General features: G+C 37.9%; 1 protein-coding gene across 3 annotated transcripts in view; it reads left to right on the top strand.

Moving 5' to 3' along the window:
- LOC117417215 (pappalysin-2-like) overlaps positions 1 to 21431 on the top strand; it is a 75684-nt gene that overhangs the window by 24526 nt on the left and 29727 nt on the right. For 2 of the 3 annotated variants that reach the window (XM_059034895.1, XM_059034894.1), the window contains exons 3-16: positions 38 to 186; positions 4368 to 4661; positions 4799 to 4991; positions 5439 to 5560; positions 9290 to 9472; positions 9717 to 10014; positions 12621 to 12749; positions 12998 to 13089; positions 15836 to 16032; positions 17225 to 17344; positions 17453 to 17588; positions 17765 to 17978; positions 19041 to 19206; positions 19749 to 19926. In XM_059034895.1, coding sequence (XP_058890878.1) covers positions 38 to 186; positions 4368 to 4661; positions 4799 to 4991; positions 5439 to 5560; positions 9290 to 9472; positions 9717 to 10014; positions 12621 to 12749; positions 12998 to 13089; positions 15836 to 16032; positions 17225 to 17344; positions 17453 to 17588; positions 17765 to 17978; positions 19041 to 19206; positions 19749 to 19926 — 2471 coding nt within the window. The remainder of the gene's footprint in view (positions 1 to 37; positions 187 to 4367; positions 4662 to 4798; positions 4992 to 5438; positions 5561 to 9289; positions 9473 to 9716; positions 10015 to 12620; positions 12750 to 12997; positions 13090 to 15835; positions 16033 to 17224; positions 17345 to 17452; positions 17589 to 17764; positions 17979 to 19040; positions 19207 to 19748; positions 19927 to 21431) is intronic. The other variant, XM_034924616.2, reaches the window with a different exon arrangement.

Below are 21431 nucleotides of genomic sequence, written 5' to 3'. Positions count from 1 at the left end.
AATGATAATAGGTGTCTGTTTTTTCTTTCTGCCACAGGGCCTACATGAGTGTGAAGGAGCTGAAGGAGGCATTGCAGCTGAGTGGGTCTGAGAATCTCAATGTGTTCTTCGCAAAGAACTCTGTCCGAGAGGAGCTGGCAGGGGCTGCCACTTGGCCCTGGGCTAAAGAGGCTCTCAGTCACCTGGGTAACATATGTCCTTTTTTCATGTTCCTGGTTTATGCCTGAAAAATATATATTAGTAAAAGAAACAGATTAACAAAATTACTGTAGGGGTCAGTAAGGGGGCATGACTATGACTAAAGAGGCAGTTCTGTAAAGGATAGAACATTTTAAATAAATACATAAATGACATAAATACATAAAGTTAAAATATTCAAGTGTAAAAATAAAACAGTACTAATATTTAACAGTGTTTTTCCCTGATGTAATGTAAATCGTGTATTTATTCCTAGATTAAAAAAAAGTTCAGATTTAGTTAATACATAAAAGATCACAAACACATTCTTAAAAGTTTTGAAAGGTGTACATTTTTTTTTGCAATTGTAGTATGCAGAGGAGGCGGGGAAGTGGAGACATTGGCTCTCGGAGTGTAATGGCAGCTCTGCAGCATACAATGCCAAATCAGATGCTTCAATGGGCTCATTTAGCTTTAGATTTAGCTGGCAAAATAAATATTTATTTTATGAAAACCCAGTTTTATTTTTTCAGATTTAATTGCTGAACGATAATGTTTTTCAGATTTATCTGTTAGGTAAATGTTGAATCGCCAAATGTAAGAAAAAAAAGATTTAAGTTACATGTATATTTTAACAGAATTATTTGTTAGAAATGTTAGCTAAATGTTTTTTTGCCAAGTGTAAACAAAATGTATGCTAAGTAAGGGGGGCGGCTTGTGCACCTCTGGTATACCATACCAAGGAAGAACAAAACCTGCTAGATGACTGTGATTGAATGATGAGAATTGATTAAGGCATGGAGCAAGTAAAAGTAGTGTGTTTTGGAAATGTATATAATTAATTGAAACACAGTACAATAGTTTTTTCATGACTTGTTAATGTTAATTTACAGCAGGGTCAATTATTGTCTCAAAAATGTTAATATACTGATATTTATTTTTTATAATGTCACTTGACATCATCCCAGCCTGCACCAGATAAAGATATTTACTTTCGATGCCTTGTCTACGTGCTCTTTGGTTACTTTAAGTGTCCCGTGCAATCTAATGGTGCAGAACAATACTGCAGGAAATATCTTTCTACAGTTTCTTTTAGTTAAACAATAAAAACAAGAAGAAAAAATAACAACCTCTGGGCAGCTGGAGCTGTAAAAACAAGGGTTTTTTTTTCTGGATTGCCATGATGTAGTTGTTTCTTTAAGTTTACATAGAAACAGCTGTAGTCACTGGCTTTGGCCACCAGTTAAACATGCTGAATGGTTGGAACCTAGCTCTATGAGGGTTCTGCTGGCAGCATGCTGTTTTCTATGAAAGTTTGGCCAATTGTTACTAAGTTTTGCTGTTAATCTTACCACTGCTCTGCTGCCGTGACCAGGAGGGAGGCTTGCTTTCCTTGTGCCCTTGACAATCATCCTGTGCCCTAATGCGTATGAACTACAACTCAGAGTACAAAAGCAAAGACTTGGAGCATAGACTTCTAGGCACGCTGCCTTCCCAACAATTTGGACCCTTTGCTCAAACAAATGGGAATTACCCTGCTGCCATATATGCATGATTGCCAGGTCCCCTGCTTTTATTTTATTATTTTAACTAGTGAGTTATTTTAGTGCTCATTAAATCAAAGTCTGCTCTTCAGTCCAGGTCTCCCATGAATACCTCAATCCCTTTAGCACACCCTTTTAGGGCTCCATATTGTACTGTACAGTATATACTCTTTCTCCAAATAATTATTCTACCTGGCTGACGGCTGCAACCCCTGAACCAACTCGAGAGAGAGACGAAGACGAACACTGGCGTCCTCCGAAATGAGTGCCAATTGTGCGCTGCCCCCTGGGAACTCCCTTCCACGGTCACTAGTGGCATAGCTTGGATTCAAACCAGCGATCTCCAAGCTATAGGGCGCATCCTGCACTCCGGGTGCATTTACCTGATGAACCACTCAGGAGCCCCATGGAAATTGTTATCTTGACAGAACCGCATCTGAAATAATGATCTGCATCTGCCATGTAACCTTGATTTGCTATGTGGAATATCTTTAACTGTTTTTGACCTTTAGCTATCTCAAATCAACCTGCTCCCAGTGATGTGACCAGGACTGTGAACTGCCAGCTGTGTACCATGTACTCTAAATAGCGAAATAGTGGCCTATATTTAGGGCTTCTGATTTTCGGTTTTAACCGATAAAACCTGATTAAACACAAAAAAATAAAATAAAAAAATCGGTGGCTAGCCAATAAACACCGGAAAACCGGAAAAACTGTGGAAATGGTTAATCAATTCACGTTGACTTTACCCTTTTCCCATTAAAAAATAAAACCTACTACAAAAATAATAATAAATACATTTTCCCGCCTTCCTGACTTGCATCTATCATTATTTTGTTCTCAATACTTTAAACCGGCCCCAGCTACTGCATGACAGCACATTCCTACATTTCTATTGGAGACTCAGCTTGCAAGATTTAAAACTAGATTACAAGCAGGATGGAGGCTTATTAGCAGGATTTCAAGCTGTATTACAGTTAAGATACGGAGGATTTAAAACAGAATTGTAGCGAAATGTACAAAAATGCCTATACACAAAAACCCCAGAAGAATGTGCCCGTGACCATAGGGATTTCGTTGAACCCACATAAAAGTGACAGATTTCTCCATTTCATGGCACTTTTTCTAGCTAATGTTTGACCAAATTTTTCCTTTGCAAAGCAACCTTGAATGGAGAATCGTGTGGGAATATCCTGTGCATTTTGTCAGAAAAAATACATACTCTTGATTAGTGGGAGTAAATGCTTAAAACAAACCCTTCTATTTTAGATTTATTTGGGCCAGATGGGATGTTTAGAATCTGCCAGCTTTGGGTAGAAAGAAAAGCTGATATTTAATGTAAGACTGCTGTTTTTGGCTCTGTGTTTTACAGCCCACTTTATAGAGTCCCAATAAGAAAAAAAAGAAAATAAAATAAAAATTGTGAACATTTTTGTTTCTTTTTGGGATTATGCATAATTTCCCAGTTTTTTACAAGCATACCAGGGAAGGTAAATCCACTTCCACTTGTTAATAATGAGTTCTGGGGGACTTTATAAAAAAGTCTAAAGCATTTTTACAAGCCTAATACAAGAATGTGTGTGGAAAGGGTGGGGTGTAAATTAAGACTTCGGGACACCGATCATTTATTTTGCTTTTGAAGGAGTGTACACAGAGGTTTTAGTACAGATGTTACATAACATCATCTTCTTAACATAGTGGTATGGGATTATTAAACAGCTTTTTTGTAATATAAATGAAGGTATTGCCATGTCATTAAACGCATAGGATTGCAATGCACCTACCAGTACGCTAATGCTAATAAATATAGCTCCTTTATTTCAATCTAATTTGCCATCCAGCTCCAGGGTTTACATGGTTTTTTTTTCAATAAAGTTTTAGCATTGTTCAGTTTCGTGACACCTAAAGCTAACTACAAATTTTTTTTTTAAAAAGTATTTCTTTGAAGTAAACCAGATTACAAGTCAGATGGCTTCTTTTGTGCCTGTTGGATAATATCATTTTTTATGTACTTAAACAAAATCCAAATACCATACGCTCCCTCTTCATTAATGGGATAACGTTTATTTATTTATTTTTATTTATTTAGAATCTCCCATTTATTTAAATTTTTTCCCAATTTGGAATGCCCAATTATTATTGTTTTTCTCCTTCACCGCGGCGATTCCCCACACAGCTCAGGGAACCAAGGCTCAGTGGGTGTCCTCCGACCCCTTGAGCCAATCTGCGTCTTTTTACACCCAGGAACTTGAGAGCAGATGTCAATCGACGCCTGGCCTGTAGAGGTCGCCACAGAGCGGTGTGGAGCAGAGTCTGTCGGCACATGCACCATGTTGTCACCAAACCGGTGTGGGCATGCACTCTCTGCAGTGTAAATCTATGAGGAAATCTGTGGTGCAGAAATGTTTTATTTGTTGTAATAAGTTATTAAAATTACATAGAGATTTTAATAACTTCGTCATCTATAAATTGAGGGTTAAACCTTTGCTAAATTGATTTTGTTCCTTACCGCTAGCCAGCATCACAGTGTTTAAAGAATAAAAAAAAAAAACACAATACCGTCTTCAGTTTTACCAGGTGAGCCATTCGGGGACCCCCTAATGGGATAAGTTTAATATGTGTCATGCTTTGTTTTCTCTCTTTCAGGTGGAATGGTGTTAAATCCTTCTTATTTTGGGACTGTTGGGCACACCAATACCATGATTCATGAGCTGGGACACATTCTGGGGCTTTACCATGTCTTCAAAGGGGTCAGTGAGCGAGAGTCCTGTGATGACCCTTGTCGGGAGACCATACCCTCCCTGGAGACAGGCGACCTCTGTGCTGACACAGCACCAACGCCCAAATCCAAAGTCTGTCGTGACCCAGACCCTGTCAATGACACCTGTGGCCCAACACTCTACCAGGGAACACCCTTTAACAACTACATGAGCTACACAGGTACCACAGCCAGTATTGCTGACTTCTGAGTGGGAGGTTATACAGTAGGCTATACAGTCGGGTGACTACTAGGTTAAGTACATGTCTCTCTAAAACACTAAAGCACTCTAAAATACTAAATACTTTTTTTTCCACAGATGATGACTGTACCAATAGCTTTACTCCCAACCAGGTGGCTCGAATGCATTGTTACCTGGACTTGGTGTACCAGACATGGGTCAACAGCAAAAAGCCTGCCCCTATCCCTGTTTCTCCTTTTGTGATTGCACAAAGTGCTGATTCAGTATCCATTCATTGGCTGCCTCCTGTGAGTGGGATGTTGCACGAGAGGTATGGGACTTTCATTACAGGAGTGGGGGCATAAGCCAAAGCTCTGTAAATCTTTATGAAGTTGCAGGTTTTTGCAAGAGTGGCTATACTGTGTTAATTGTTAGAATAGATGCATTAAGAAAGGTTACCATGGGATTGATACAGCCCTTACATCAATGTCTAAAAGGTTATACCTTAAAAACTCAATATTTAACTTGTGGATCTTCTCCTTACAACTTGTGGTGAGAGAACTGCATCAGAGATCATGAACAGTGCACAATTCTTGGGGGGAGAATTACAATATTTCATTTTTCTATTTAAATTATATAGTGATTGATTTGTAGTTCTTTATCAGAAAAAGACAGCTAGGTTATGAAACGCCAGTGAACAGAGTATTTTGATCAGCTGAGAGCAACTCAATAGTTTATAATAACCTGTATATTTAGGCTGTGTTACTTTGTCCCCTAGAGAGGAGGGGACAATATGTGGTGCCTGTGATGAAGATGGGACATTTCGTCAGTATGCACACACTGCAACTTCACCCCGGGTCTGTGACTCCTCAGGATACTGGACACCCGAAGAGGCTGTGGGTAAGTGTGTGTGCAATCATTAAAACCAATTGACAAATCAGTTTTAATGTAACATGTGCCTGTATTTTACAAGCTATACAGGTCCAGTGTTAATTAACTGAAGAACTACCTAAGTAGCCTTTATTGGGGGAAAGCCACTTTTCCAAATTTCCAAATATTCTGCTTTTGTGCAAGTCAAGTTTAAAAAAGGAGTAGGTACCGGAATCTATTTTCATTGTCAAAATGAATTGCGATTTCATGTTTGTAGATATTAGAAATATCCACAGAAAAGAACCCATGATATATATGTTGACATGCCCTGCAATCCAGTGAAAATGTGATGTCTCTTTTATTTTAAAGAAAGAAATGTGAGAACAAGCCAGTGTTGGGTCAGTGAACGTTACACTGATCAATACGAGACTGATCATTTGTTACCCTGACTGCACATAAAGCTAAATCCAACACCACGTCAAACAAGAGATGTCCTCTCATAATGACATCTTTATTTTTATATAGCACCTTTCATTGTGGACCACCATCACAAAGCGCTTCACAGAGATAGGCTGTGAATTGTGCATTATATGCAGAGTCACTTACAATAGGACATTGATTTAACATCTCATCCACAGAATGGAGGTTAAGTGACTTGCTCAGAGTCACACAGTGAGTCAGTCAGTGGCAGAGGTAGGATTTGAACCGGTGACCTTCTGGTTACAAGCCCTGGACTTTAACCACTGGACCACACTGCCTCCTGCAAAAATATATATATACACTGCTGTGAAAAAGTCTTAGACATATTGCATTTTTCTACACATGCATTATTAGCATCAACAATTTACTCAAAGCCTCCACTAGTGTTTTCTACTATTATAACAACTTTGACTTGCATAAAGAAAAAAAAAACATTGAGTGAAATAGCTCGCATCACTTGATTTTCAAGGTGTGGTATCCAAAGTATAATCAACAAGTACAGAGAAACATCATATGTAATTGACAAACCCAGGACTGGAAGACCCAAAAAGCTGTCTAACAAGGATGATCGACACTTGAAGATAATATCCTTAAGGAATAGAAAGAAGACAAGCGTTGAATTGACAACAGAACTGGCCGAAGGCACAGGTGTCGTTGTCCATCCATCAACAGTCCAAAGCACCTTTGACCATTGTTCCATAGTCCAATTTCTGCGTCCTTGTGCATATTTTAGCCTTTTAGTCTTGTTCCCCTTTCTTAACAGAGGTATTCTTACTGCAACACATCCTTCAAGTCCTGTTTTCAAGTGACCTTCGTACTGTTGATTTGATGGACAACGACACCTGTGCCTTCTGCCAGTTCTGTTGTCAATTCAACGCTTGTCTAAGGATGTTATCTTCAAATATTGCTCATCCTTGTTAGACAGGTTTTTGGGTCTTCCGGTCCTGGGTTTGTCAATTACAGATGATGTTTGTACTTGTTGATTATGCTTCGGATACCACACCTTGAAAATCAAGTGATGCAAGCTATTTCACTCAGTGTTTTTCCTTCTTTATGCAAGTCAAGGTTGTTATAACAGTTGAAAACACTAGTGGAGGCTTTGAATAAATTGTTGATGCTCATAATGCATCAGAGTAGAAAAATACAACATGTCTAAGACTTTTGCACAGCAGTGTATATATTGTTTTTCTGTAACTCTTACTGTAGTGTTTTCTTAACACTATTTTAATTTCATAACAAACATCTCCCTTCCGTGCTGCAAGGTGTAAAGCAATTTTAATTGACCCTTGTATTTTAAAAAATTCCAGTTATGATTATAATAAAAATGTAAATTTAGTGCCTCTACTCCTTGCCATCGTGCCGAAGGGTGTTTGTGAAAGAGAGGTCCACTCTCCTCCTGTCTGCCATGTGCGTGCAAGGTAACTGGAAAAGATGAATAGAAAAATGAATCATAAAGGGAATAATTGCCTTCATATCTTAAGAAAAAGCTGACTCTCGCTTTGATCCACTAAAAAACAAGGGTGCTCAGCATAGTTCTGCAGTTTGGTAATGCTGGTTAGGAGCCAGGTATCAGCTGTCATTAAAAAAACAATGTGTACCCTATTTTCCTGAAACTGTATTCTTTGTGCAACAGATGTAACTGATTATTTTAATCAGGATGCTTTTATATTGGAGCGGAATGCACCTGTAATTGATGGCCATCAAACCTTTTTCTTTACTTTATGTCATTCAAACTTAAGAGTCTTCCAGCAAGACAAATATGGTAATGATTTTACTGTAAATAGTAGACATATGCAAAAAATGAAACAAATGGCACAGCATATCTAGAGAAGTACAGTAGCAAAATAAAACAAAAGCAAATGTTATAACAATGAAGAGGATACATGCACAAGAATAAAAACAGAAATAATTAACTACTTCATCTTTTACTTTTTTTGTTTTTGTATTTGTTTTATACTTCATCTTTTTTGAAGTTCAGTTGACAAACATAATTTATCCAGGCAGATCTGTTTGGATTTAATATCCTAGCAGATCAATTGTAGGACATATTCACATTTATGGATCTTCAATTTTACATGAAACAACTGATTTGGAAAGCTTACGGGTGGGTTAGACCTGGGCATACTTGTGCAAATTGATAACAGTGGCCCTTATGACTGATTACAATCTTGCTATAATTCTGACTGTGTTCACCAGGTGTCCAGCAGGATATTTTAATAAAAGTCTGGAAAGATCTGTCAAGATAGAGTTATCTTTTTCTTCACCCATGGCAGGGAATTCCAAATCTGAATCCTCTGCACATCTGTAGTGTTAAACCATCAAAATGTGAGATGTGTTTTTAAAATGCCAGAATGCTGTTTGCTGTTTTCTTTTCCTTGAAATCTGAGTTGGCGTCTTGTGAAGCGGGCAAGATTGGAAAGTCATAAAAAGCCAAGCAGCGTTACGGTAAACTTGTTCAGGGCAGGAAGGATGAAACAGCTTGATTTTCAAATCGTGCTGCATCCCCCATCAAAAACAGTCACATCTGATAGAATAATTAATTGACTGGAGGTCAGAACTTGCCTGCTTATCTGACCAATTTATTTTTATAGTTTTCTTTGGCTTTATGCTGTTTATTCTTCATAGATCTGCACATGTGAAGACACATCAGCAAAATACTGAGATCTTAAAAAAGGATGAATTACTGAATTAAAGGCACATTGCAGTCTTCTAGCTCCTTCCCAACAGACAACAGTAAAAAAATAAAGAAACAGTGTGGTGGCTGTTTGCCTGTGCCATCTTGGACTTAACTTAAAAGAGAAATTGTCCTCAATAAGTTACCTGATTTAAGCTGCCCGATTGCAGTCAATGGGAATGACAAGTTTATTCACCATACAATATTAATACAGTGGGTCTTGCAGCAAGCATGTGACATGTGAGAGGTGTCCAGCAGGCACAGATCAATATATATTGAAAACTATAAGCCTAAGTAAGGGATAAACAATGACAAGTGTTGAATCTGTAAAAAAGAATTCACTGTTTCAAGTTTTGAGTTGTTTATGCCACTTAAAAGATTTCTTCCTAATAGATACTTGTTCGATAACGAGATTCAATTGATTGTTCATTTGGTAGCTGGTTTTGGTTTTTGCTCTTTTGTTATGCTTAGTTCAAACAGTTAAAATATTTGTCTCTCATAATGTTGTCATGAGTTCATCAGAGTTTGAACTTCAAATCCTACTTACACGGACAAAAGGCTAAATGAAACTCAAACTTTGAGTTATTTTATTCTCGGCCACACAGGCCCACCTGATGTTGATGAACCTTGCGAGCCCAGCCTTCAAGCCTGGAGCCCAGAACTGCACCTCTATGATGCCAACATGACCGTGCCCTGTCCTCAACCTCAAGGCTGTGTTCTAGAGCTCAATTTCCTCCACCCTGTCATTGCAGAGAGCCTCTCAGTGTGGACCACCTATATCTCCACAGGTGATCTTGCATGTTCTTTGTTTTCAGTGTAGCTATAAATAAAGACACAAAAACTAACATTTCTACAGAATATTGAAATTCCATCAGATAATGGGCAACAAGACTCTAGGATGACCGGGATGTGTTTTACATGCTTAACAGTACAAACTATCTGAAGTAACAGTTTAAACTAAACCATCTTTTTCACACCATTTCAGGCTTATGCAGTATAATATATTTTTTTATGTTTGTGACCTGTCCACAGACTCTAATGCCATCTCGAACATTGAGGTTCTCACTGACGATGGGGGACCCCTTCAGCTGGGTCCCCTGCACACATTCTGTGATATGCCGCTCACCCTACGCATCAACACCCGAAAGAAGGTGACTGGTGTGAGGATCTACACCTTAGATGAGAAGATGGAGATCGACGCTGTCCTCTTGAGCTCTCGGACCCGGGACCCTCTCTGCTCCAGCTGCCGGCCACTCCATTACCAATTACTGAGAGAGCCGTCTTTTCCTCAAGGGCCAGTGACACAAACAGAGCGCACATTTACAGATATGTAAGTCAATGGATCTTTCATTGCATGTGTGACAAAAGATCAGTGGCTCACAAACACAACTGCCATACTTTTAAGCCAACTTGAGTTTTAAAAAAAAATACTAAGAGCTTGTTGGTTGTTGTAATGCATCTTTTAAAAAGTAAAAAAAAGCATGAATATTATTTAATTAAATCTCTGGACAAAACAAGTCTCCAGAGGGGGGTAAGTACGTACAGGCTAAAAGGTTTGCCATCTGAAATACAATTTATGAAATATTGCGGTTGCTAAACTTGAGTTTTCTTTGTCTCACACCAAAAAGTTGGCCACAGGAACTGGTGTTTATCACTTCCACTGGGTGCCAGACCACAGAATTACACTAGAGTGCACAGAACAAGTGCAAGGCGCATTGACTACACCCAGGGCCCCTGTCTTTCACTTAGACTCTGCATACTACCAGGCAGCAGGTGCAGGCACTACTTGGAAGCCACTTAAGAGTTATTGGTTGCAGCTTTAACTTAAAACATTGAAAGGCAACCTGAGCTTTTCCTTAAACCATATTATTTATTATTGTTGTAACAGAGATTGGAATTTGCATTTAAAATATAAAGTATTTATTACCTGGACCTGAAATCAAACAGTATTGTGGTAAGCATGTGCATACCTTTTAGTACTGGATTTGATCCATGCCCAGGGTTTACTCTGCAAAAACAGAAAATATTGCCTTTTAAACACACAGTGCACTGTTCCAAAGAGGAATAAAATACTTTTAACAGTATAAAACTAGCAAGAAACTGCGCTACACTCCCCAATTTAGTATTATAAACTTAATAAAACCATAACAATATAAAAGCATAAACCAATCAAATAAATTGTTTCCTAAATGCTAAAAATATTACTTACTATTGCTTCTTCAGGTAGCTTCCTCCTGATAATTAAATAGTGGTTCTCTTTAACACGTCAGTGTGTTCAGCACAATGGACAATTCCTTGGTGCATCCATCTACCATTCCTGAGGGACTTACTCCACCTACTGTAAGGGGGCAGATATGGCCAGAGTACTGGGGCCCTAACTTTTCTTCAAGAAGTGCTTTTATGAACTTTTATGAGTAAGAAGCATGATGCCATTTTAAAAGGGCCATTACCTTTTTGTGATTTTATATCAAACCTTCAAGTAAGCTGACAGGAGTTTCTCAGCTACAGCCCCTATCAAGATATTAAAAACCAAACAAAACAAAAACACACACACACACACAAAAAACCCTATCCATGACTGCAAGTTGAGCCATACTAGAATACCACCAGACATTCTCATTGAATAATGAATGGAAAACATGTTTTATAATTAATGAGTGCAATTTGTTTAGACGCTTAAATAAAGGTTATCTGAAAGTCCAGGGTAATGAGACATATGTTGCAGACTTTCTGTATCGTTGGCAGGAGACAAAGGTAACCCCACAATGCTGGGAATCCAAGGGCATATTCTTTTTATGCGGCAACTTCTGAAAAACAAATTGATAGTATTGCACTGTGACCATATGTGTGTGTATATATACAGTATATATATATATATATATAATCTAGGGCTCATAATGGAATGTGAAACAAGCAATGTGATTGGTCGAGCAAGGTTCCAGCGTCTGTATATTGGATGGATACAGACAGTTGGAGCCTTATCTATTCTAAATCACTGCACTGTCTCACAGTATTTAAAGTCATCTTGCTTACACTTACAGATGTACAGCTGTAACTATGAAACTGAGTGACCAATTACCTGCAAAAAATCCCAAAGTAGTAAGCAGACATGCCAATTTGGATGAAGAACAATTAAATGAACTGGAAGATGGCGAAACAGAAAAAAAAGAAAAAAACCCTGTCTTTATGCTTACTCACCCTGACTTGGTCACTTCAAATAATGTATTTTTAGCGGTTTGTAAACGCTAAAGAAAAACACAAAAAGACACTTGTGCACATTATCCACCCCTCTCTGACACAGATCTTGAACAAATTACTGAAATCCGAGACGTCGTTGAATTTATTTTTATTCCTCACATCTGTTCTGCTCAGTGTGTCTGCACTGACAGGAAGAAAAAAAATGCCATCAGTGCCGTCTCAGCTCCACCCCCCTGGTGTATTTTCTCAATGGCAATGTGCACACTATCAAAAAAATGATTTACTTTCTTTTACATGTTTTAATTGAATTTATTTATTCATCTTAACTTAGTGTGTAGTTCAAAGTTATACATGGGACTACTTTATTTGCCGTAAGGTTATTTAATAAAAAAAACACTAATAATCTTTTGCCTTAAACATGATTTATGCTTTTTTTCTTTCTTCAAATCCACAGTTTTACCTGGATTATAAATGCAATAAGGCTCTTTAGGGCATCCATATACGTTGAATATATGGACTTCTCTGGGATCTGAGGCGTCCGTTTATTTGACATAGACAGATGCCCAGTTGGGCTTCATTGCATACATATACGTACAGTGTATATGAAGTCACTTGTAACAAGTTTACTGCACTGTGTTTACTTTTCTTTCTACTGCTGAATGTTCAAAGTTATAGAATTCAAGTATCGAATAAAAAAAGTGAAACACTGACAAGCCTGCCTGCATATGTGTGTTTCAGGGATGTGACTCCAGGGCAGGTGTACAGGTACAGGGTTCAGGTTAAAGCTGAACAGGCTCTGAGTGTGCCCTCTCCAGTCTTGCCCTACGTCCATGGCGCCCCATACTGTGGAGATGGACAAGTGCAACTGTAAGAAAAAAACACTATTCTCTCTGTTCAGAAAAAAAAACCAGATACAGATTAAGTAATACAAAATATATATATAAGAACTGGTATCTAAATTGTGTTTTAATATTTATCTGTCTAATGGATTTTTACTTAGCACTTGCTGCCACCCGGTGGACGAATATTGTAGTTGCTTTGTTGTTTTCAAAATGTGCAAATCCATGGTTATTCAAGCTGAGCTAACTGCAGCCGTCTCCCCTTATTCCATGTAGAATGCGAGGAGAAGAATGTGATGATGGCAATCTGCTTGATGGGGATGGTTGTTCTAAAAAATGTTACAAAGAGGCAGGATTCAACTGTAAAGGTAAGTGGCTTCTTTGAACAGTCAAGATAAGACACACAAGGCCACCAATCAAACAATGTTTTTGCAAAGCGCATCGATAGTGCTTAGGCATGGAGTGGGGTGGGGGGGAGCGAAATTAAAAAACAAAAACATTAACTATGCTATGAAAGCAGGTATTACATTAAGTAAACATCTTCACATTTTAATAAGATTTTTTTTATTTATGTTTATGTTATTTAGTAAGTTGCAACATGTTAAAATGGTTTCATGCCTTGCCAACAATTTTTAGAATGTTGCAAAAAGTTTAGCACGTTGCTATTGCTAACTTTTATAAATCAGACTCTGCATTTGTGGTGTGGAATCTGATTATGACTTACTGTTTACACCAAAAAAAACTTTGTACATTGTCATTACCAAGTTACTACTTCTCTGAATAAACTGAATCATGTACAAAACGGCAGGCAGTTCTTCCAAGCACCATGTTTTTATTTGATTATATATATATATATATATATATATATATATATATATATATACAGACTCAAATTTGTTGGTACCCTTACAGCTCATTGAAATAATGCTTCATTCCTCCTGAAAAGTGATGAAATTAAAAGCTATTTTATCATGTATACTTGCATGCCTTTGGTATGTCATAGAATAAAGCAAAGAAGCTGTGAAAAGAGATGAATTATTGCTTATTCTACAAAGATATTCTAAAATGGCCTGGACACATTTGTTGGTACCCCTTAGAAAAAAGATAATAAATAATTGGATTATAGTGATATTTCAAACTAATTAGTTTCTTTAATTAGTATCACACATGTCTCCAATCTTGTAATCAGTCATTCAGCCTATTTAAATGGAGAAAAGTAGTCACTGTGCTGTTTGGTATCATTGTGTGGACCACACTGAACATGGACCAGAGAAAGCAAAGGAGAGAGTTGTCTGAGGAGATCAGAAAGAAAATAATAGACAAGCATGGTAAAAGTAAAGGCTACAAGACCATCTCCAAGCAGCTTGATGTTCCTCTGACAACAGTTGCAAATATTATTAAGAAGTTTAAGGTCCATGGAACTGTAGCCAACCTCCCTGGGCGCGGCCGCAAGAGGAAAATCGACCCCAGATTGAATAGAAGGATAGTGCGAATGGTAGAAAAAGAACCAAGGATAAAGAGATGCCAAAGAGATACAAGCTGAACTCTAAGGTGAAGGTACGTCCGTTTCTGATCGCACCATCCGTCGCTTTTTGAGCGAAAGTGGGCTCCATGAAAGAAGACCCAGGAGGACTCCACTTTTGAAAGAAAAACATAAAAAAGCCAGACTGGAATTTGCTAAAATGCATATTGACAAGCCACAATCCTTCTGGGAGAATGTCCTTTGGACAGATGAGTCAAAACTGGAACTTTTTGGCAAGTCACATCAGCTCTATGTTCACAGACGAAAAAATGAAGCTTTCAAAGAAAAGAACACCATACCTACAGTGAAACATGGAGGAGGCTCGGTTATGTTTTGGGGCTGCTTTGCTGCGCCTGGCACAGGGTGCCTTGAATCTGTGCAGGACACAATGAAATCTCAAGACTATCAAGGAATTCTGGAGCGAAACATACTGCCCAGTGTCAGAAAGCTCTGTCTCAGTCGCAGGTCATGGGTCCTCCAACAGGATAATGACCCAAAACACACAGCTAAAAGCACCCAAGAATGGATAAGAACAAAACATTGGACTATTTTGAAGTGGCCTTCTATGAGTCCTGATCTGAATCCTATCGAACATCTATGGAAAGAGCTGAAACTTGCAGTCTGGAGAAGGCACCCATCAAACCTGACACAGCTGGAGCAGTTAGCTCAGGAAGAGTGGGCCAAACTACCTGTTAACAGGTGCAGAAGTCTCATTGACAGCTACAGAAAACGTTTGATTGCAGTGATTGCCTCTAAAGGTTGTGCAACAAAATATTAGGTTAGCGGTCCCATCATTTTTGTCCATGCCATTTTCATTTGTTTTTTTATTTACAATATTATGTTGAATAAAAAATCCAAAGCAAAGTCTGATTTCTATTAAATATGGAATAAACAATGGTGGATGCCAATTACTTTTGTCAGTTTCAAGTTATTTCAGACAAAATTTGTTGGAGGGGTACCAACAAATTTGAGCACATCTGTATATATAGAGCAGTGTGGAGTAGTGGTTAGGGCTCTGGACTCTTGACTGTACCCTTGAGCAAGGTACTTTACCTAGATTGCTCCAGTAAAAAAAAAACCAACTGTATAAATGGGTAATTGTATGTAAAAATAATGTGATATCTGTATAATGTGAAATAATGTATAATGTGATATCTTGTAACAATTGTAAGTCGCCCTGGATAAGGGCGTCTGCTAAGAAATAAATAATAATAATAATAATAATAATATATATATATATATATATATATATATATATATATATATATGTTAATACTGGTTCTTGCCTGATATTGTGCAGTCCACAGCTTACAGTTACACAACACAGCTGCCACAGCTACATTTTATGAGTAAAAAATATTTCATTAATGAAAATTCAATTCTCAAGAGTTTGCTTTACAAACAGCAGCTGGATTTCTGTCATCCCCTCATATGGACCTCATTTTCATCAAATAACATATTACAGGAAGAAGCACAAAGCAATTATTTGTATATCTTTTATACCTTTCTAGTGAAAGGACATTTCCACTGATTAATGGAAGAGAGACTCAGATCATATGCACATCAGTATAACCTCCTTGTTTTCCTAATAGGAGAGCCCAGCCAGTGCTATGTGTTTGATGGGGATGGTCTGTGTGAGGAGTTTGAGAGAGGCTCCAGTGTTCAGGACTGTGGAGTCTTCACCCCACAGGGTTTCACAGACCAGTGGGCGGCCAAAGCCTTTGCCTCCCATCAGGACGACACCAAGTGCCCTGTGCTAGCAGTGAAAGGAGAACCCTCGCTCAACCAGGTACTGCAATATGAAGTATGTGTATTGTATTAGTTTTTATAAAAGTACAGTAATTGTGCAGTTTTCTATACTTTTATCATGCTTATGCCATTTACCGTGTTTTTTACCATGGCTAACCATTTATGATGCTTTACTGTGGCAGGGCGGAATGTAAGCTTTCCCAATTGGGAAATGGCCACAACTGTAATTGCTGGCAGGGACAGATTTAACCCCATCCCTGCCAACCTTACATTTCCACACACACATACTTTACACAGGCAAGGTTTCCGCCCTGCAACAGTTACCATGCCTACTTGTCTTTAGTAATGCTTTACTATACTTTATTGCTTTTACTGTGCTATACCACAGTAAACTTTTATAAGCAACACCCATAAGAGTTACTGGGTTTAGGTTTGGTGTTGCTGTTACAGCCTTGTATGGTTTACTTGTCCACACGTTTATTATTCGTTGGGTTATTCACAAAGATGGATTTGTGTTTTTAAACAACTAAGCCATTTCAGATACATACTTATTTGGAATGTGACATTTTGGTTTCCAAATGAGAGCAAACTTTGACATATTAACTTGTGTGGTACACAATTGTATTCTTCATCAAATATGACTGTGCCACATCTGGCCACATACATGACAAGCACGTCTGTTAAAAGGGCCTGTCACATTGCTGTTGCCACAGAAGACGCTTAGATTTTTTCTTCAGTAGAACAAAAACTTTTCAGTCCAATGGTATATCACTTCACGAAAGGGGGCTTACATTTTTTAAAGTTGTAATTGAATAACTGGTGCCAAGTAGTAACCAATTGGACTTGATTAAGAGAAACTTACTGTTACTATTATTGGTTTTATGAAAGAAACCTACTGGTAAATCTATGGTAGACAACATCACCTAAGTCTCAAAAATATAAAAATGTTTCAGATAGAAATATATGTGTTTGAAAGCTGCCTCCTTAATATTTTAATCTGACAATAATGGTTTCCAGGTTTTTGCAATACATATCTTCTTGCCACAAGCATGCTGCATTGAAAAAGCATAGCTAAATAGAGGAGGTTTTTAAAAGAATTTCAATGCTCTACTTCAAAGCACTTCAAGTATGTATTACCTTGGAACAACTGGTTTTAATTGTGGGCTCTATGTGAAGGGTGCCACGCAAGAAAGTTCAGGCCAGTCTATGTTTTGCAATACATATTTTTTCAGGTGTGCAAGTCCAAATTTCTGGATGGGAACAGTGGTTTGTCACAATACGCCTGGTTTCCTTGCACTGCCTACTCTGAGGGACACTCTGTCCCTGACCAAGTGGAGACGGTGTGGCTGAAGGTATGGATTAAATAAGTATATTGTGTGTACATTTTATTCACTATTGCCAGGACTAAGGCACTATTTGTTAAGATTTTTCAAATCACATTTCCATTCCTTTGTGTCTAGGTGTATTTTGCTCAACCTGCAGTGGCAACTTCAGTTATTATCTACTTGGCTTCAGATGGTTCTATTCTTGGAGATCAGATCAGGAAAACAGCGGTGATCCAACTTGGCGATACAAATGGAAAAAAACATACTCTAGGTACAGCACGTAACATTTAGTGTTTGACCATCAGCCACCATAATACAGCATTTGTTGTACTCGGCTACTGTTGATACATTTTTAGTACAATATGGAATTCCTACTATAGCACTATAGCATGTAGAGACTGTTGGGCAAATGTGTTCATTTTATTTTTATCACCCTTTGAATTCTAGGTTCATACCAGCTGTCTTGCCAGCGGAACCCCCTTGTCATCAACATGACCCACAACCTGAGTCTCCCATTCTTCTGGACTGCCTCAGTCCTCCTGAACTTCTCATCTCCGTTGGTGGCTGTCTCTGGCATTGCATTGCGCACCTCTTCCCATATTAGTGCCCTTGCCCTGAACGGGTGCGCTGAGGGTGGGGTCTTCAGTCAGCAAAAACAGATGTACTTACTCGTACCCTATTTTCCAGAAGAGTAACTGGGCAAGCAAGTTGCAATGTCCTGCCATTCTTGTGGTTAAGTTTCAATTTCATGCTTCTTCTATTTGTCCTAACATACCATTAAATCACGTTATTTGAACTTGAGTATTTGATGTGAAGTTAAAAAAAAAACAGGAAAAAGAAAGCGAATCTCAACAACAAAAATGGCAAGTAGAAGAGGCTGTGTACCATTCCACCAAGTGACCCTTTGAATGCATGACTGGGTGCTGGGTAACTAGACTACAACAGGTATGGAGTAGCTGTAGACTCATCTAAAAGTCACAGTGTGTAAACAGTTTCTTCTGGTTCAGTTAACCACTACGTTTTTTCAAGGTGTTACTTTTGAGGACAAATGTTCAATTTGTTTACACAAACAGAATGAAAATCTGGCCTGCTATCCTGTATTTTACTCTTTGATTTTAAATAAATAATAATAATAATAAATTGTCTTCATAGATGTTTTATTTTTTTTTGGTACCACAGAAATCTCGAAATAAACAATTATTTTATTTGATGCTAATATGCTGCTGAGGGGAAAAACAATAGGGGCTACTGCGATAACCCTCATTAAAATAATGCCCTCGACCTTAGTCAAGCAATACCATAGTTTTGCCAGTGCTTTATGAATATCGCAATAATATGTCTGCACTTAAGTTAAATGTTTCAGTGGAAAAAGCTTCTGCCCCAGCATTTTGTTTAACCATGCTCGGAAGGTGTCTGAAAACTATTGTGATGTTTCTGGGTATTACTGACTGACTGACAGTTATCAGTAGAAGTACACAAAAGAACACATATACTGTACTGTAGTATTTAATGCTGTAATTCCATTTTGGGGCACTGTAGTGAATTCTGTTATAATGCAAAAACAACAACATAGTAATATAGTTATTAAATCATGATATTGACACATTTTTTACATGAAGTGTATTTTTAGTACTACTGATGGATATGGATAATCTGAACAGCTAAATCAGTTCCATACAATAGAAGGACTGCCTTGTAATGCATTGCCCTCTGTTTTGCGCAGTTGTGTGCGGAGGTCCAGCAGTGCTGATAAGTGTAGCTCCCCACAGATCCGACGAGCCTCAGTAAATTGCTTCCATGAGGAGGCTCAGCACCTCAAGTGTACCATTTCCTGTAATCAGGGGCTCACACTCCAAGTGGTTGGTGGCATTAATCTACATCCTAGCCAGGTGGGTTTTTTATTGCCTAATTGACCTGTAAGATGCTGGCGAAGTCCTATCCAATGACTGAACCAATCTGTAAACTGGCAAGTATAAATTAACCAATCAGTTACAAATAAAGTACAAGGTATTTTAATAGTTCCTTTTTTTGTTAGTGAAGGTAATTGAATTCACACAGCAGCAATCAATGTTGTTACTTTCTGCCACTAACATTGTTTCAGCCAGTGGGTTTCTTTTCATCCAAATGTGCTTCCACAACTGTTTTTCACATTTGATTGAAAAAAATAAAACACATACATTTACAGTATGGTCTCTGGATAAGCAAAGTAGGAGGTATATGATTAATCTCCAAAACTGTTATTATCAAGAATAGAGAGATTTTTTTACAGGATAGATTCACTCAAAGGAAATCTCTAATGTTCTAGACAGTCATGCTCTTAACCTTTTTACACAGTATTCAATTAGAGCTAGCAACACCACTCCACTTGCTGTTCTTTTGAGGATTCTCATTAATATACTGACTGGGAAGAGTTGTATTTTTCCTCCTGCAGAAGGAGACTGTCCTGGAGTGCATGCATGGGAAATGGGACAGGATGGTGACCTGTGAACCCATTGACTGTGGGGTTCCTGATCAATCCCACGTCTACTTCGCCTCCTTCTCCTGTCCAGAGGGGACCATGTTTGGAAAACGATGTTCCTTTTCCTGCAACTCGCCGGCTAAATTGCAAGGTGTGGCATAAATCATTTTATATACTTTTAGAAACAAAACATACCTGCTACAAAAACCACAGGTGTGATGGTGCTTGATGGTATGCATCAATCTCAAAATGAGCTGCCGTTTTACTGCTGGTGGACAAACTGTAAAAATGGTTTTATTGAGTAGTATACATTTTTTAATATTTTACAGTATGTTCCAATACTTTCCTGAATTTTGTGCTGCTAATGCTTTCCTGTTTAGTGTTGTACTTACTGGGAGCTGCACACACACTGACATTGTGAACTTTCTCAGGAGCATTTCAGAATCACATCAGCAATCAAAGACTTAGGAGAGGGCTGGAACTACTATTAAAATTCAAGCAAGTCCACATTTGTGGTGACTTTATTGGCCAAACAGCCTTCATGCCAGAAAACACAAACAGTGTTATTTTATGTCTGCTGTTTAAATAGAAAGCTATGCAGTTTCAGGTTTGGTGGGTGAGAGTCACAGAAAAATACCGTAACATGGCAATGTCAAGTTACAAATGAGACCTCTAACTGTCCAGCCAGTACACAGGAAAAAATGTGCACCCTATCAAAAAGTGCAGCCTGCATTACGACATTATGCCAATAAATGGATTTTAATACAGTAGAAATATAGAAACAGTGGTGAGAAAGTTTGAGTAATGTTTTTTTAAAACAGAGGAAATGCATATCATTTAGCATTTTATCAAATAACAAACAACCCTCCCAGTCTTAAACAAAAAATAAAATAATGTAATATAAAGGGGCCCATAGAGTTCAGTTTTGTTAAATCTCACTCAGTAGCCTATGTAAGCAATGATTCAGGTACGCTGCCCCAAAGGGACCTTGCAGCTGCTGAGACAGAAAACCACAAAACCATTAGCCATCCATTAATGTTTTTTTTCTTGGGGAAACTGCTCCCTGGTGTACCAGTACCTGAAATGTATTTTTCCCCAAAAGACCCTGGGATTGTCCTGAAGTCTGTTATATAAGCTGTGCTGATGCCAGGCCTGCTTTTCAGGTTTTGTTTAGACATAGTTGTAGTTTTAATGTCTGAGTATTTTTCATGAAGATACGTACAGCTTTTGCAACACATTATAGAATTAAGAAATTCAAGTCGAATGAAACTTGCTGAATACTATGACGTTAACATATTTAATTACATACCGCTTTGTGGTTTTCCATATACTTAACGAAAAACTGACACAAATGAAAAATGTGACATTTCAAAATTTAACATGAAATACTGTACTGCCATTATGGCTTTTGGTAGACTTTTGCGATATCATTTTGTAACTTATTTGATTGCATGATGTTAAATAAAAGTTCTAAATTATGTTCATTTTTTTTTTTTTTTTTTTAATTATGTCTCAATCCTAAAATTCTAGGGGATGCAAAACTTTTGGCACTAGCTGTATATATTCCACACATAATTTCTATGTGTAAAAAAATACATTTTTTATCTGAAATATGATATGAACAGCATTTCAGATTTCATTTACATACAATTGTCA

Source organism: Acipenser ruthenus, chromosome 12, assembly GCF_902713425.1.
Source record: "Acipenser ruthenus chromosome 12, fAciRut3.2 maternal haplotype, whole genome shotgun sequence".
NCBI lineage: Eukaryota > Metazoa > Chordata > Actinopteri > Acipenseriformes > Acipenseridae > Acipenser > Acipenser ruthenus.
This window is presented reverse-complemented; position numbering and strand designations above follow the sequence as displayed.